This window comes from Salmo salar, chromosome 12 (genome assembly GCF_965601325.2).
Source record: "Salmo salar chromosome 12, fSalSal1, whole genome shotgun sequence".
NCBI lineage: Eukaryota > Metazoa > Chordata > Actinopteri > Salmoniformes > Salmonidae > Salmo > Salmo salar.
Genome location: NC_138302.1, coordinates 30300372 through 30317500, shown reverse-complemented (window position 1 = coordinate 30317500; position 17129 = coordinate 30300372). Strand labels below are relative to the sequence as shown.

General features: G+C 44.6%; 1 protein-coding gene across 2 annotated transcripts in view; it reads right to left on the bottom strand.

Moving 5' to 3' along the window:
• LOC106564672 (ubiquitin carboxyl-terminal hydrolase 43) overlaps nucleotides 1–17129 on the bottom strand; it is a 112394-nt gene that overhangs the window by 88178 nt on the left and 7087 nt on the right. For both annotated transcript variants that reach the window (XM_014130888.3, XM_014130889.3), the window contains exon 2: nucleotides 11851–12003. In XM_014130888.3, coding sequence (XP_013986363.1) covers nucleotides 11851–12003 — 153 coding nt within the window. The remainder of the gene's footprint in view (nucleotides 1–11850; nucleotides 12004–17129) is intronic.

Here is a 17129-nt window from a genome sequence, read left to right as displayed (position 1 = left end):
CCCTGCAGTAAAGGGGCTGACTCACTCCTATTCTTTTAGCTGTGGAGAGCTGCTACTAATTCGGGTCTATTCAGTGCAGGATTACGGTAATGTGGCCGTCTGGATAATAAGAGAGGAAACGACAGGCATTCTATAACTCCCCTCCCTTTCCTCCCTCCCTTCTTCCCCTTCCTCCCTCCCTCCGTCCTCATACATGTAGACCATCCATCCCTGTCTCTCTGCTTCTGTCCCCCCTCTCTATCAGTTATGATAGCATTGCCCACTGTATGTCACCTCCCTCTATCAGTTATGATAGCATTGCCCACTGTACAGTATGTCACCCCTCTCTATCAGTTATGATAGCATTGCCCGCTGTACAGTATGTCACCTCTCTCTATCAGTTATGATAGCATTGCCCACTGTACAGTATGTCACCTCTCTCTATCAGTTATGATAGCATTGCCCACTGTACAGTATGTCACCTCTCTCTATCAGTTATGATAGCATTGCCCACTGTACAGTATGTCACCTTTCTCTATCAGTTATGATAGCATTGCCCACTGTACAGTATGTCACCTCTCTCTATCAGTTATGATAGCTTTGCCCACTGTACAGTATGTCACCTCTCTCTATCAGTTATGATAGCTATGCCCACTGTATGTCACCTCTCTCTATCAGTTATGATAGCTTTGCCCACTGTACAGTATGTCACCTCTCTCTATCAGTTATGATAGCATTGCCCACTGTACAGTATGTCACCTCTCTCTATCAGTTATGATAGCTATGCCCACTGTATGTCACCTCCCTCTATTAGAGGAATACATATCAACTGTTGAAGTAGAGAGCAGTAAATATATGTAATGGGTTTCTCTCTTCACTGTTGGTTATCATACCATCAGACAGAGAGAGAGAGGCCACTCCTTTCCAATTTGGCCATAACAGGCCCACTGAGCACATATAGGCAAACGTGTGCCTAAAAACTAGAGCGGGGACGATACCAGTATAGTCGTTAGTATCGTGGCAAGGAAACAAAACACGAAGCGTATTTCACTTCTTTAAGGAAACAGTTCTAATGTTGGAAACAGACATTATTATGTTGTCATCCAGAGTCACATGTATTTATTTTCCAAACTAGTACACACTATTTTACATACAGCTGGTTTATAAAAGACCAAGGAGTTTGGACTGCTTCGTGTTTTCATTTTTTCCATGTAAAAAATGTTGCGCCCTTGCCCTACTAAAAACACAGTGAAACTTGCCAACCAAGCCTTCTAACACTGATCCTAGACCTGTCCAAGGAGTGCTGGAACTGGGTGTATACTCTCCGATGGCATGGGGCGCAGCCAAACTCTCTGCCCTCTAGCAGTTTCTGTGGAGAAGCTCGCTGAACCAACATGCACAGACACACACACACACACACACACACACACACACACACACACACACACACACACACACACACACACACACACACACACACACACACACACACACACACACACACACACACACACACACACACACACACACACACACACACAGACAGACAAAAACAGAAAATAAGAGGCCACAGAACAGAGCTCTTGGCAGCTCCTTCAGAGCCAAATCTGACTTGGCAAAGACCAGAGAGGGGTGAGAGGAAGAGAGGAGAGCAGTCTCTCATTTGCACACTGGCTATGTTCACAGGCAAATATTAATTTCAGAAATAAATTATCCGAGCTAAGCTAAGAGAGGAAAGAGGAAGGAGAGAAAATCCATTATTTTGTGAAGAGGAACGGGTTGTAGAAGTCAGCGGGTTTTCATTTGAATAAAAAGTGATGCTCTATGATAAAATCACATTCCACAAGAGTGCCCATATGTAAGAGATCTCCTACAAAGCCCCCTTTAGTGCAAATTCCTTTTTAACATGAAATGTGGAAAAAGCAGAGGATTTGTTTTTCTCACTCTCTCTTTATCTCTCTTTCTCTCTCTCTGAAAAGTTACAAAGGACAACATCCATTAAAAATCCTCATATCACTTTCACATCAAATTGGGTTATAAAATCTGGTCTAGGTTGGTTTTATGGTGCGATTTCAACATGGGCCACTTTGTAGAATGAAACCTTGAGTATCTTTGTCGCCACATTGTCTGTCTACCAGACTAGAGTTCAAAATGTTAAGTGGCAATCTCACCAAGTAAAAGATTCCACAACCATACTTTAAAATTGACCAGGAAAGAGGACCCTGAAAGGGCCAAAAATCCAGTTAAACTGAACAAGAGACTACAAAGTAAACAAAATCCATTTATAAGACAGAGAAACAGAAAAAACAGGCAGGCGGTAAACTAAAACACCTGTTGCAGTGTTACAAAACAGGCTCCTGTTCCTCTGTGAAGTGGAACGCAGCCAAAACAAACTCAGGACCGTGACCTTTCTGCCTCTCAGGGTTCAAAAATAACAATTGCTGAAGGTAGGTAAACAAAAGGGACGTTAGTCCAGTCAGGTGTTCGGTCAGAGGAGGGGAGAACAGAATGCAAATATTCTTGTCAGGCCACAAGCCAAAGGGTGTGGAAGAGAATGTCTGTGTTCCTCGGAACAGGTAAAGCCACATTATAGCCACCACTCCAGTTATACAGCTTCAGAGTGCCAGGAAGGTACTACCTTATATGGGAGCGATGACAATAAAGATGGGTGTGGGATATGATGACACAAGACAATGGGCCTCAAGGCCAGACATTGTTAACTTGTATTATTGGCAAACAAAAGGCACCACTGTATTCAGTTGTATTCTTTCACGGCATTTTCCACACTTGCAGAACAGGTTGGCATTACACACAGAGATTACAGCGACAAAGAGAGACAATATGAGCATGAAATAGTGCGGTAAGGAGAATGACAAGTCCTCAAGGCCTGTAGAGTACAGTTGAAGAGGTGGGTTTCTGTGGACAAGTCTCACACAAAGTCACAGACAGTGCACTTCTCCATTGAAGACTTTCCTCCTATGTAGTGCACTACTTTTGACCAAGTAGTACCAGCACATTAGCGAGAGTGAACTTTAAATCGGAACAATGTCCTTGCAGCAAATGCACCTTGTTGCTCCACCTCCCTCCCCTCCCTTCCCTTGGTCTGGCGTAGTAAGCCAGCCTAAATGAGGAACACAACAGCATCGTACAGAAGAGTCCCAGCAGCAGGAGCCTCAGAGACTAACAGGAGGTCAACCTCATCCATGGGGACCATTATTACCTTCAGACCAGGGAGGCTCACTGCTTACAAATCCCTCCAGCTTTACTCAAATTATGCTTCAAATCAAAATAATCGGTATGCATTTACACAGGCGTTTTGCTCATATTACTCTCCTGTGTGTGTGTGTGTGTGTGTGTGTGTGTGTGTGTGTGTGTGTGTGTGTGTGTGTGTGTGTGTGTGTGTGTGTGTGTGTGTGTGTGTGTGTGTGTGTGTGCGCGTGCGTGCATTTGCCTTTTTAACTCTAATAAAAAACAGTCAAGGAGAAATCCGCCAGGCACATAAGGAGATTTATTTTTGAATATCATAAATTAGGAGGAGAATGAAATGATAGTGAACAGCTCTTTCACATTCAAACCACGTGTTGGTGTTCATCAAAGGCTTTCCCTGGCTGAGCCCAGCTCTGATTTTACACCCAGAGAACGAGAGATCAATTCTTCAGCACTAACACAACTCAACCTTCCACCAACAACAATTCAATACAAACCAGACTCACCCTCAACTTACTAATGAGCGTCCTTTTTCCCTCTCAAAGGAGACAAATGTGTTGATGCCGCTGAATATTTTAAATATTCCTTAACTATTTAGGGGGTCTGGGCGTCTTTTGAAATATTCATGGATTATATCAAATGTGTGACCCATTAAAGGCCTTTAAAATGGAGACCCATGGCAGTCAGCCGTCTCTGTGTGGCACCTCTGAGGTGTGTGTGTGTGTGTGTGTGTGTGTGTGTGTGTGTGTGTGTGTGTGTGCGTGCGTGCGTGCGTGCGTGCGTGCGTGTAGAAGATGGATGGGCTGTGAAAGTGGAGAAGTGGGACAGTCGCATTACTTACCCCCCCAGAGGATAGAGACATAGTAAAAAGAAAATGTAAAAAAGAGAAAGAGAAAGAGCGAGAGAGAGAGAAAAGTAGTATGTATAAATACGAGTGTGTTTGGAAGCCAAATGTAATCTGTCTGTGTTTGTGTGTTGTGTGAGAGGAACTGAGGCTGAGTGCCCTTAGAAAGCCCACTGTGTGTGTCCTAGAGCCCTTCAGCCCGCACTGTTAGCGCCCACCACACACAGCACTCAGTCTCACCTACATGCATGCACGCAAACACGCAAACACACATCCTGCCCCCCCCCCTTTCAGCAGATCGATCCCGGGGCTAATGTTCCTGCCATTAATGGAGCGGTGGCCGGCGCTCTTCCTCCGACTTTGAGCTTCTCTCCTGATCCTCAGGGAGATTCCATTTCATTAGCCCCCTGTGGTGCTTCAGTCACGGGCAATACTCTGAGAGGCCTAGCTACCCCACAGCGAGCCTGGATGTCCACGGTCAGATAGGGGGTCCCTGGGTAGGGTCCCAGAGCTAGAACACTGTCTCTGGAGGCTCTGTGGAAGACCCAGGGCACATTGGGATGATAATAGACTCTGGGTTGACTCCTGATGGGGAGGCTGGGTCCTGACTCTGCACCATGTTGTGACTGTGGCTCTCTGATGCCCCTGTGGGAGCGGTAATTGGCTTGGGCAGCAAGCAGACGCATGCACACACACACTCTTCCTCCTCCTTTATCTTCATCACTCTGTGGCACGAGGACGACGATAGACTCCTCTCACCCCATTATGACCTCACAGATGATGTCCAACAGCGCTTCCACTTCTCTCTCTTTCCTCTGTCTCCCCATGTGACTCTGTCCCTGTGGTGTGCACTGTGCTGTAACCATACCTGTTAGTCTACTACCACACTTCCTGTCTGGAGGGAAGGAGGGCCAGCAGGGATCAGGGATCAGCTCAAATCCCTGGAAAGCTTCAGTGTGGTGCGAGAGAGTTGTTTGTCCTGGTCTGGACTGGCCACTTTCATCTTAGCGAACCAGGCAAGCAGGATAACAGGCTGCTAGTGACTGATTAGGGCACCTGATCCACAGTGATGGTTCTAGCCAAACCGCTCAGTATCACTCTCTTAGTATCTATCTCCATCTTTGACCATCAATTAATTACTGAAGGAAGAAAGGCAGGCAAACCGGAGGAGAGGTTTACAGGGCATCATCTTTTGCAAAGTAAGGCCAAGTGGAAGAAAAATAACACCTCAGTCTCCAAAAAAGTGCGAGCTCTTTTAGAAGCGCTAACTGATCAGACAAACCTAGACAGAGGAGCGTTGATACCTAGACGGCCCAATTCAGCAGGTTTGACAAAAGAACACAAATTAGCTATCTGCTCAGTTAGGTGAATCCCTGAAGCTGAGAGCTGCTGGTGCCAACACCTTTCTATTTTTCTCTCTCTCGATACCATGCCACTACAAAAGCCCACCTGAAACTTTTTCTTTCTTTTATCCCTCAGAAGCATTTTGAAATGAGTCAGGGAAGGATGGGGGGGGACAGGGAGAGGGGACGCAAATTGGCCCTGCTCAATCATTTATCTTTCAATAGGTGAATAGTAGATGGAGCCACGTTAGGAGGAAGGAGGCTTTAAAAAGACACGGAAAGGGATCAGGGTGAATAATGGATGAAGAATCCAACGTTGAGAAAAGGAAAAAGGAGGCATGTCGAGAAATATTTCATAAAGCCGAGATTTTTTTTTTTTGGTGTCGTAAATCCTATTAGGAGGTGAGGTTGTGTGTGTGCGTGTGTGTGTGTGTGTGTGTGTAGTGGTGGGATTAGTTCCCCCTCGGTCCCAGATTCCCTTCATTCGGGGCCACATGTTTTCAGTGATAAAAATATACACCACAGCGCCACTACTACAATGCCCCTCGCCACTGTGTTCTTCTTTATACAGTAGTGTAGCAAAAAAGGGCTATTAGTGGTGATATTGATGTTACTGTATCTGTTCCATGACAGGAAGCAGCAAATAAGGAGTTTTGCTTCAATTTCCTTCCTCTCCAGCTGCTCAATTTCACACAAAATAGACATCTGTAAAGGGAAAAGGAGATCGAAGCCCATCATGCAGTCAAACAGACGGGCAAATCCACCAACAAACGTCTCGCCCCATCTCCTTTTCTCCCTCCCTCTCTCCCCCACTCTCTCTATGCCGTGTGGAATTTGAAGCATCTGAGAAATGTCACTGGTGTTCTAATCGGATTGTGGCTGGGGTTCGGCGGGGCTGGCGGGAGAAGTGTCGTTTGAAGTAACCTGTGAGAGGTTGAGCGGGATCGCCGGAGCAGAAGGAGAAAGGGTCTGTGGCCGTCTGCCCCGTCAACCCCTCCGCCCTGCTCTTAACATTCAGCTGTAGCTGACGTCTGGCAACGGCTTAGACAGCTCATCACTGACAAGTAGACCAGACAGACATATGGAGAGATGAGTCAGAGGAGAGAGAGAGAAAAACAGAGAGAGAGAGGGGGAGAAGCAGAGTTGTGACAGTGAGCATGGGAGAAAAAGGGAGAGAGCGAGAGAGGGAGCAAAGGAAAGATAAGCAACCTGTGAACACCAACGCCTAATCAATGTACAACACTAATGCGCCAACAGAGAAGAGAGGAAAGCTGACTTCATTTAGCTCCAGAGCAGTAGAGGGAACGCAGAGATGTCCAATGGTAGATCCATTCTCTCTATATGACGGACTGCCAGTGTCAAGTCCGATGGCACAACTGAATGAGGAGTATCAGAGCTTTAACATCCCAATGGGCAACACTGACAGGAGACATCTGATACAGCATCCATCAACCTCTACCTGTCATCCACGTCTGATCTGTATCATAAACAAACACATTTCTCTGGAGAACAGGGCCTCTTAACCCTCACATCCGTAGACGTCAAACCCACAATTTCTGGGTCTGTCAATAATGTGTTCTATCGCCGCCTCGCCGACTGCCACAACGTCCAGAGACCAGATTTCTAAGTCTAAGCAGTTTACTTCCATTAATCCAGGCTGGTTTTTTCTTCTTTCTTTTTTCCCCTCCATCCACTCACCCTGTCAACTCTCTCCGGGCGCAGAGTGAGAAGCCAGCTATTATCGACGTTTAAAATGGAATAATGCAGAGATAATGCCTCTGTGAGTTAGCAGCGGTGTTGGGATGCTAGGCATCGTTTACCACTACCGTCCGTAGGGGTGAGACGGATAGAGAGAGAGAGGGTAAGATGGATCGGCTTTTAAACCACTCACTCGGGCAGGCATGCCCACACACTGGATGGGAGGTCAAGGCCAAGGGCCAGATGTAACTATTTTAAAGGGAAATGTATGCCACATGTGTGGCATACGAACGAAGTGAGTTTGTCTGATATATTTTCATTCCGACACCAGAGAAATATTGTGCAAACTGGTTTAGATAGGCCTGATACTTTCATATTATGAGAAATACTGCTGTCAAGCCTGAGGGGTTGGACGAAGGCGACACACACGTTATTTCAAACTGGCCCTTTAATCCCCTTCTACTACGATGGGTTCTGGTTCAAGGAGACTTGGCTTCCTTCAGCAACTGATCAAACGTCAGTTTACTGAGCTGCCTCTGTTGACCGACTTCCTTACGTAACCTTCCACTAGCTGAGGAAGGTGAACCGGCTCAGCTGGTCACATGGCTGGTTGTATGCTGGACCACAGGTTATAGTAGGTCCCGGTTACTGAATCAATACACATAAAGTAGGCCCCTGCTACTGAACCCATACACCAATAACAGAGGACTGATCTTAAAATGGAGGACTGCAGGTGCATTAGGTTTGAGGTTTGGTTTCTGCTCTGTTCTATGGGCCTTGCAGGCCGGTGTGAGTCCATGTAGATAATGCAGAAATGCATTCTTCAAATACAGACCATCCATTCTGAAAGATGCTTATGTAAAGAAACACACGCTGCACTAATTTGTCTTTTGTAGTTTTGCAAAGGTATTGCAAAGGTGACAGTAAAAGTCGGGTGTAACGGGGGACAAGTGAAGAATTGGAGCAGAAAGTGGATGTGTAAGGATGTTGAAACTAAGCAGTTATAGAGTTGTAAGGAAATTTCCTGTAGAGGAGGAGATACAGTGAGCTACAAAAGCGACATTTTTGCTCTGTACTCCAGCACTTTGAAATGCTACAATGATGAGGAGGTTAAAGTGCAGACTGTCAGCTTTCATTTGAGGGTATTTCCATCCATATTGGGTGAATCGTTTAGAAATTACAGCACTTTTTGTACATAGTCCCCCCATTTTAGGGGACCAAAAGTATAGGGACAAATTCCCTTATATGTGTATTAAACATTTGTTGGATGCATTTGCTGTTTGTTTTGGTTGTGTTTCAGATTATTTTGCGCCCAATAGAAGGAATGGTAAATAATGTATTGTGTCATTTTGGCGTCACTTTTATTGTAAATCAGAATTTAATATGTTTCTGAACACTTCTACATAAATGTGGATCCTACCATGATTACGGATAGTCCTGAATGAATCATGAATAATGATGAGTGAGAAAGTTAGAAACATAAATATTTTACCCCCCAAAAATGGTTAGCATGTCTTGGGGGTATTTTATTTAACCTTTATTTAACTAGGCAAGTCAGTTAAGAACAAATTCTTATTTTCAATGACGGCCTTGTTCAGGGGGTATGATATTTGTGCGTCTAACTTTCTCACTCATCATTATTCATGATTCATTCAGGACTATCCGTAATCATGGTAACATCCACATTAATGTAGAAGTGTTTAGAAACATATTCAATTCTCATTTACAATAAAAGTGACTCCAAAATGACACAATACATTATTTACCATTCATTTCTATTGGGCAAAACGTAATCTGAAGCACAAGCAAAACAAATGCATCCAAGAAATGTGTAGAGTCACTACCTTGATGTAGTCATTGCGTCAATAAAAATATGGGACCAAATACTTTTTACTACTTTAATACACATAGGTGAATTTGTCCCAATACTTTTGGTTCCCTAAAATGTGGGGACTACGTACAAAAAGTGCTGTAATTTCTAAACGGTTCACCTGATATGGATGAAAATACCCCTCAAATGAAAGCTGATAGTCTCCACTTTAACCTCATAGTCATTGCATCATTTCAAATCCAAAGTGCTGGAGTACAGAGCCAAAACAAAAGATGTGTCACTGTCCCAATACTTTTAGAGCTCACTGTAAAAGAAAGGTACCATTCACTCAGTGAAAGAGGGAGGCAGGATTAGAAAGTGTCTCCTCAGGTTTCTGGCAGGTCAGCAGATTGATCTGGGTCTTTGCTCTCCCTTGAAACGCCCGTTTCACAGGCTCTGACGACGGAGGTGTCATCCTGTCCTGCTCTCACTCTCTCTCAGCCCATCAATCCATACACCCATCCATCTATCAATCTGTTCTGTCCATTTGCTATCTGTGTGTACGCTGTATGCCGCAATGCACACCATCAGTGTTCTAACACCAGTCAATGGAGAGAGAGTAGGACGGAGGAGGAGAGGAGACGAGGGAGGTGAGAAAGATGGAGCTACAACCAAACACAGAGAATTAATTCAATTACAGAAAATAATAGAAATGGATCACACATACCCACAGCGTTCTCTGAAATAGCTTCTTCTTTCTCGGGCCGAGGCGTCGGCAAAGCGGCTTTATGGAGCCATGATTCAGCGACGGCTAATGACAACCAGAGCCCTGAGCTGTTGACGTGGCATAAAGGGCCTCCTCTATAGCGTAGCCGCAGAGAAAGGCATTAGCTGTTAGGTGGCGTCACGATGGCAGTCAATGAGAATAAGGACTTCACTGGCTAATAATAGCAGCCGGAGATGAGCAAAAGCCAAAGGGGATACGGTTGAAGCGCAACGAAGCGAGGCATCATTGTAACCATCGCACACCCTAAAGGGGCAATGTGTGTTTACATTAAATGATATTAGAGATCACATCCACATTATAAGTCATAGTATGCCGTGCTTTCTCTGCCAATGCGGTACACCCTCCCCTGATCCCTTCCCCTCTGCATCAGCAGACAGAGGAGAGCGGAGAGGGATGGAAAGAGAGAGAATGAGAGGGGGCATCACACAGCAGGCTGCCAGTTCAACAACATCTCCTGCTACACACAAACACACACACACATACACACACACACACAATGGCCCGTTTCAGAGGCCCCGGTGGGTAAATAGTAATACAGCCATGAGTGACACAACAGTCAGACGCCGCAGTGGCTAGACTCATCATTCCCATTGAGAAAGGGACCAGGGTCGTCAAGGAAATGGGATTCTAAAGAGGCCTCATCCCACACATTCCGTGTCTCTTTTTCCTCAAATGCATTAATTGATTTCTGTGACCTGGCTGGGTGAATATAACAAGTACGGTGCGTTTGTACTATTCTCTTCAGGCAACGCAAGAGCAGCTCAGGAGAAGGCCCACAGTGGGGCCTTCATTCCTTAGCCTGCGGCCTGTGCTATTGGTCGACTCTTCTAACGAGGAGGCCTGCTCATTAAGCTGATGACCCGCCTCTCATCAAAACAGTTAATAGTCAGTTATGTTGTCTATTGTTTTTGACTATGTTTGTTTATTGTAATACATATTTATACACAGTACCATTCAAACGTTTGGACACACCTACTTATTTAAGGATTTTTCTTTATAATTTACTATTTTTTGCATTGTAAATATATTTTCAGATTCTTCAAAATAGCCAACCTTTGCCTTGATAACAGCTTTACACACTCTTGGCATTCTCTCAACCAGCTTCACCTGTTCCCACAAATGCTGAGCACTTGTTGGCTGCTTTTCCTTCACTCTGCGGTCCAACTCATCCCAAACCACCTCAATTGGATTGAGGTCGGGTGATTGTGGAGGCAAGGTCATCTGATGCAGCACTCCATCACTCTCCTTCATGGTTAAATATCCCTTACACAACCTAGAGGTGTGTTGGGTCATTGTCCTGTTGGGAGAAAAAAATTGTCCTACTAAGCGCAAACCAGATGGGATGGCGTATCGCTGCAGAATGCTGTGGAATTCGCTTTGTTGTCATTGAGACAAGCTCTTCGTAACGAGTCTCTATTGTATCTCTTGAGAATAGAAATATGCATTCATGGGAACCTCAGAGCTGTTTTGCTCTACCGCACTAGGAGTAACCTGGTTAGGTTGTGAGCAAAACCAAGGCTTGCAATATTACTAAATTGAATGTGAAAAAATAGATGTTGATACATGCTAACCAAGTTCAATCTCAAGTTTGTTTATTAGCCCAGTGTTTCTCCTATATTAATTTAGCAAAGGTGGCCCTAGCGGTAGCAATCTCTCGTCCCAACGGCCCCACCCTACATTATGCACGTGTGTGTGTGTGTACGTGTCCTGCTCTAAAGTAAGTTAGTCGATGAGCAAAGCAAGACGTGTGTGTGCTCCTGAGTGGGACCCAGGTGATATGATGACTCAAGCCTCTGCAACTCTTCCACCTGAATAAGGAGCTATTATCGGCCTCTGCAACTGTACCTCTGCTCTCACACAGCTGAGACTGACGAAGCTGCTACTGTAGAATGCAGAGAGGTCTTTGCATTTTGGATTGCAGCCACAGTTGGCTAACATAGTACTACCATCAGCCAAAAACCTTACCTCAGCGAACTTGTTGGCTACAGTATATCTACAATGTGTCATGAGTCAGGCCCGTTCGATCACAACAGTGATCAATATTTTTCAAGATGTTTCAGTTTGGTGACAGGTGTTCTTATTTTGAGTGTCGTAGACATTGTCAACACAAGACAATGTCTATGACATGTGAATGTCTTTGGGCTTCATGACAAGTTTGTGACAGTGTTTGGTCTGCTCCTACCTTTCCGTTGGCTTTGGTCTTGCTGCTGCTGTGGTTGTTGTTGATGGTGGGGTTGGCATCCTCATGGACCCGGTCCAAGAGCCAGAGCAAGAACTCCAGGGCATCGTGCTGAGAGTTCCCTCTGAACTGAGAGCCGTACTTGGACACAATACTCTGGGGACAGACAGGGAGGAGTAAATCAGATGAGGACATTACAAAAGACATAAAACGACTTTCCAACAAACTACAGTAGAAGCTCAAAGATATTAAACTTAGAGTTACAGGCTGACCGGACAACCTAACAGGGAATATCGAACACGGACAAAAAATGATGTAGGCTATGTAGTCTGTTGGCTAAATACTCTGAGGAAAGACCGGGAGGAAGAGATTAGATATGGACAAGAAAATAAATATCAGTTAGGTCTTCCAACAAAATACATGAGCTGAGAGTTTCAGAGAAACTACTGTTCAAAGTATTTATTTTTAGGAAACGTTGTCTGGTGGTAAGTAAACAGCGTCTTTCGACAGTGTATTCAATCAGCTCCCCTTAGGGTCAGGGAGTAACTGGTGATATGTAATCAGTTACATGTTATCTGATAACAGAAAAAAAACTATAACAAGTTATGTCAGGGGTTCTTAAACTTTTTCACACAGGCCCCCCATTACTACAAAATCTATGGGCTAAAAAACCTAGCTAAAATAACGTTAGCTGACATGGCCTTGTGCAGTCTATTATTACAACTTTCAAGAGTAAATTGAAAGCCAGACTGAGTTCCTTAAAAATATATATATTTTTTAACAACGACGACCCCCCCCCCCCCCCCAGAAAAAATATTGTCATCAGATTACTTGGATTACTTTTAAATTCAGAAAGGATGTTTGCGAAAACAATACACTACATCACCAAAAATATGTGGACACACCTTCAAATTAGTGGATTCGACTATTTCAGCTACACCCGTTGCTGACAGGTGTATAAAATCAAGCACACCGCCATGCAATCTCCATACACAAACATTGGCAGTAGAATGGCCTTTAATGAAGAGCTCAGTGACTTTCAACGTGGCACCGTCATAGGATGCCACCTTTCCAACAAGTCAGTTCGTCAAATTTCCACCCTGCTAGAGCTGCCCTGGTCAACTGTAAGTTCTGTATTGTGAAGTGGAAAAGTCTAGGAGCAACAATGGCTCAGCCGTGAAGTGGTAGGCCACACAAGCTCACAAAATGGGACCTCCAAGTGCTGAAGTGCGTAGCTTGTAAAAATTGTCTTTCCTCGGTTGTAACTCTCACTACCGAGTTCCAAACTGCCTCTGGAAGCAACGTCAGCACAAGAACGGTTCGTTGGGAGCTTCATGAAATGGGTTCCTATGGCCGGGCAGCCGCACACAAGCCTAATAGCACAATGTGCAATGCCAAGGGTTGACTGGAGTGGTGTAAAGCTCGCCGCCATTGGACTATGGAGCAGTGGAAACGCGTTCTCTAGAGTGATCAGTCAAGCTTCTCCATCTGGCAGTCCGACGGTCGAATCTGGGTTTGGCGGATGCCAGGAGAACGCTACCTTCCCGAATACATAGTGCCAAGTGTAAAGTTTGGTGGAGGAGGAATAATGGTCTGGGGCTGTTTTTGAAGTTTTTCTTGGCCCCTTAGTTCCAGTGAAGGGAAATCTTAACGCTACAGCATACAATGACATTCTAGACAATTATGTGCTTCCAACTTTGTGGCAACAGTTTGGGGAAGGCCCTTTCCGTTTCAAAGCGAGGTCCATACAGAAATGGTTTGTAGGGATCGGTGTGGAAGACCTTGACACAGAGCCCTGACCTAAACCCCATCGAACACCAATGGGATGAATTGAAATGCCGACTGCGAGCCAGGCCTGATCGCCCAACATCAGTGCCCGACCTGACCTCACTAATGCTCTTGTAGCTGAATGGAAGCAAGTCCCCACAGCAATGTTCCAACATCTAGTGGAAAGCCTTCCCAGAAGAATAAGAGGCTGTTATAGCGGAAAAGGGGGGGCCGACTCCATATTAATGCCCATGATTTTGGAATGAGAAGTTAGGTGAGCAGGTGTCCACATAGTTTTGGTCATGTAGTATATATTAAGACACCTTTCTGTTTTCTCAGTGACATTACATTTTGCATTGAAAATATGGAAAGTTAAAGTTTGTTCTACCTGAGCGAGTCCACTATGTCTACGATGACACACCAAATGTATTTGATTGATAATTGTTGTCTTGTTCTAATGCCTCTTAAGGGTAAAGTAATCCAAAAGTAACGGAAAGTAATCAGATTACGTTACCGAGTTTGGGCAATCCAAAAGTTACGTTACTGATTACAATTTTGGATAAGTAACTAGTAACAGTAACATTTAGAAAGTAATCTACCCTACCCTGACTCTCCTTGAGACAGTGACAGGTGTAGCTAACAACAACACCATCAGGACATCCAGGTGGCTACTTTCCATTCCCACCAGCCATCTCCCCCCCACTCTCTCCATTCCTCCCTCCGCCCTCTGAGTAACAGAGCCCGATCCCAGACGCTCCTCCACCCTTCATAATAAATTGTTGCATCACACCACCAGTGTTCTAAATATAAACACAGGACAGGATGGGAGGCCCCCTACCTCCCTACTACCTGAGATGGACCACTAATGAGCTTAATCATTATGAAGGGGGCCCTCCGAGGGAGAGGGAAGCGAAAGGGGCATGTTGACTGTGGCTGTATCTGAAATGGCATCCTATTCCCTATGTAGTGCACTACATTTGACAAGGGTTCTGGTCAAAAGTAGTGCACTATATAGGGAATAGGGTGCCATTTAGGACACACCCCTTTTCACTAATCCTAGTTACACCCTCTGCCTATCAAAGGACAGTGCAGTTATGTTACGTTATGTTGCTACCCCAGAAAGGGTAAGAGGGAAAGGGGGAAACAGAGTCGGAGGTGGCGGAAAGAGTGGTGGGGACAGCAACCGATGTGTCCAAGGTTACCGTGGGACCGCTGTGTCTGGGAAGCAGAAACCTGATGACATCACAGAGCTGTGATGGCTTCATTAGGACAGGGGGTTGAGAGAAGGAGGGCTTGGAGAGAGGGGTTATGGTCTGCTGTGTGCACACATTTTGTTTTGTTGACGTCCAGAGGTGATCCTGCTACAATGGCATGTTAATGGGTCTGCACAGCAGCACTGTTGCTAAGAAAGTAAGGACCCCATCCCATCCTTCAAAAACAGATTGCACTTCTTGTTCAAAGGAATTCCCCTTGATATCTGCATAGACATATCAACATAGTCTTTACTTTTCACACCCACCCCATGCCTGAGAGGAGATAGAGGCGTAATCCCACCAAAGTAGTACGAATAGTATTCTCATTTTGAGGCCTGTTTGAGTAAGCCTGTATCAGCCTCCATTTATCATCATCCTCATAACCAACCAAATCACAGACAGACAGCTTAGACACCTGACACTAACATTTAATGACTGGCCATGGAAGTGCCAAAACAAACATGATATACTGTGTTTCTATCCCCACGGGGAGCATGGGAATAATAATGCAGGCTATTTGGTAAACATTGAAGTGATTTGAGAGAAACTGGGTGTAAAATGTGTTGGTTGGGACATTTTTAATCGGATAGCCAAAGAGTACTATGTCAAGAAGTAGAAATGTCAAATGTGTTTTACACAGTTTGTTGGATTGAATGATTTAGGACTTTGTGTGTGGGTCACTGTGTGACAGCTAGAGATGCCAGACCATATTTGCTCCCCTCTTTAACTTCTTATGGGCAGGTGGGTCCCACCTGGCCAACATCTGGTGAAATTGCAGAGCGCGAAATTCAAACTACAGAATTATAAATATTTAACTTTCATAAAATCACAAGTGTAATACATCAAAATAAAGCTTAACTTCTTATTAATCCAGCCACTGTGTCAGATTTCAAAAAGGCTTTACAGCGAAAGCTCACCATGCCATTATCTGAGGACAGCGCCCCGCATACAAAACCATGAAAAACATATTTCAACCAGGCAGGTGCAACATGAAAGTCAGAAATAGCGATATAATAAATGCCTTACCTTTGATGATCTTCTTCTGTTGGCACTCCAAAAGGTGCCAGTTACATCACAAATGGTCCTTTTGTTCGATAATGTCCTTCTTTATATCCATAAAAACTCAGTTTAGCTGGCGCGCTTCAATCAATAATCCACCCAGTTTCCCTCCATCAAAATGCATACAAAATGAATCCCAAACGTTACTAATAAACTTTTCCAAACAAGTCAAACAACATTTATAATCAAACCTTAGATACCCTAATTCGTAAATAAACTATACAATTTAAGACGGAAAATCGTTATTGTCTTTACTGGAGAAAAATACCAAAGAATGCGCTCTCATTCACGGGCTTGGAAACACAACAGCCAAAATGGGAGCCACCTAGAAAAACTACAATTTCTGGCTAATTTTTCCAAAAACCAGCATGAAACTCTTTCTAAAGACTGTTTACATCTAGTGGAAGCCCTAGGAACTGCAATCTGGGAGGACTTATAATAAAAGTGACAGCCATTGAAAATAGTGGTAGGCTGAATTCTTTTTGGGGGGGGATGGTTTGTCCTCGGGGTTTCGCCTGCCATATCAGTTCTGTCATACTCACAGACATTTAGAGTGTTTTCTATCCAAATCGACCAATTATATGCATATCCTAGCTTCTGGGCCTGAGTAACAGGCAGTTTACTTTGGGCACACTTTTCATCCGGATGTGAAAATACTGCCCCCTACCCAAGAGAGGTTAAAAGCTGTTTGTACTCCTCAGCTGTCTTTAGGGTACTGCCGGTCTCCATGGTGAAGATGCACCTTATTCCATAACCACAGTAAACATAGGCAGACTATACGGTACTACAGTGCACTCTCTTTCTGTCATGGCATGGTGCCTTGCAAGTCATTTCTTACTAGAGAGGTGAGGCAAACATTTGCTGGAGGGTGAGACTAGAGACAGATAGAAACGATTGCAAACACTCAAAATACAGTTGAGGGTGACCTAACCTAACCTCTTAAATAAACACAGGTACACCATTAACCTACACAGTCTCCAGGGGCAGTTGACAAAGTCGTCCTCTCTCACCCTCTCACATCTTAGGAGAGGTTGAGACCCCCACACTCAGGCATTAACATCACACAAACCACACACACACACACACACACAAACCACACACACACACACACACACACACACACACACACACACACACACACACACACACACACCACGCCTGCCCTGGCATCCAAGACAGTGAGCTGGAGAGTATTTGACCTTC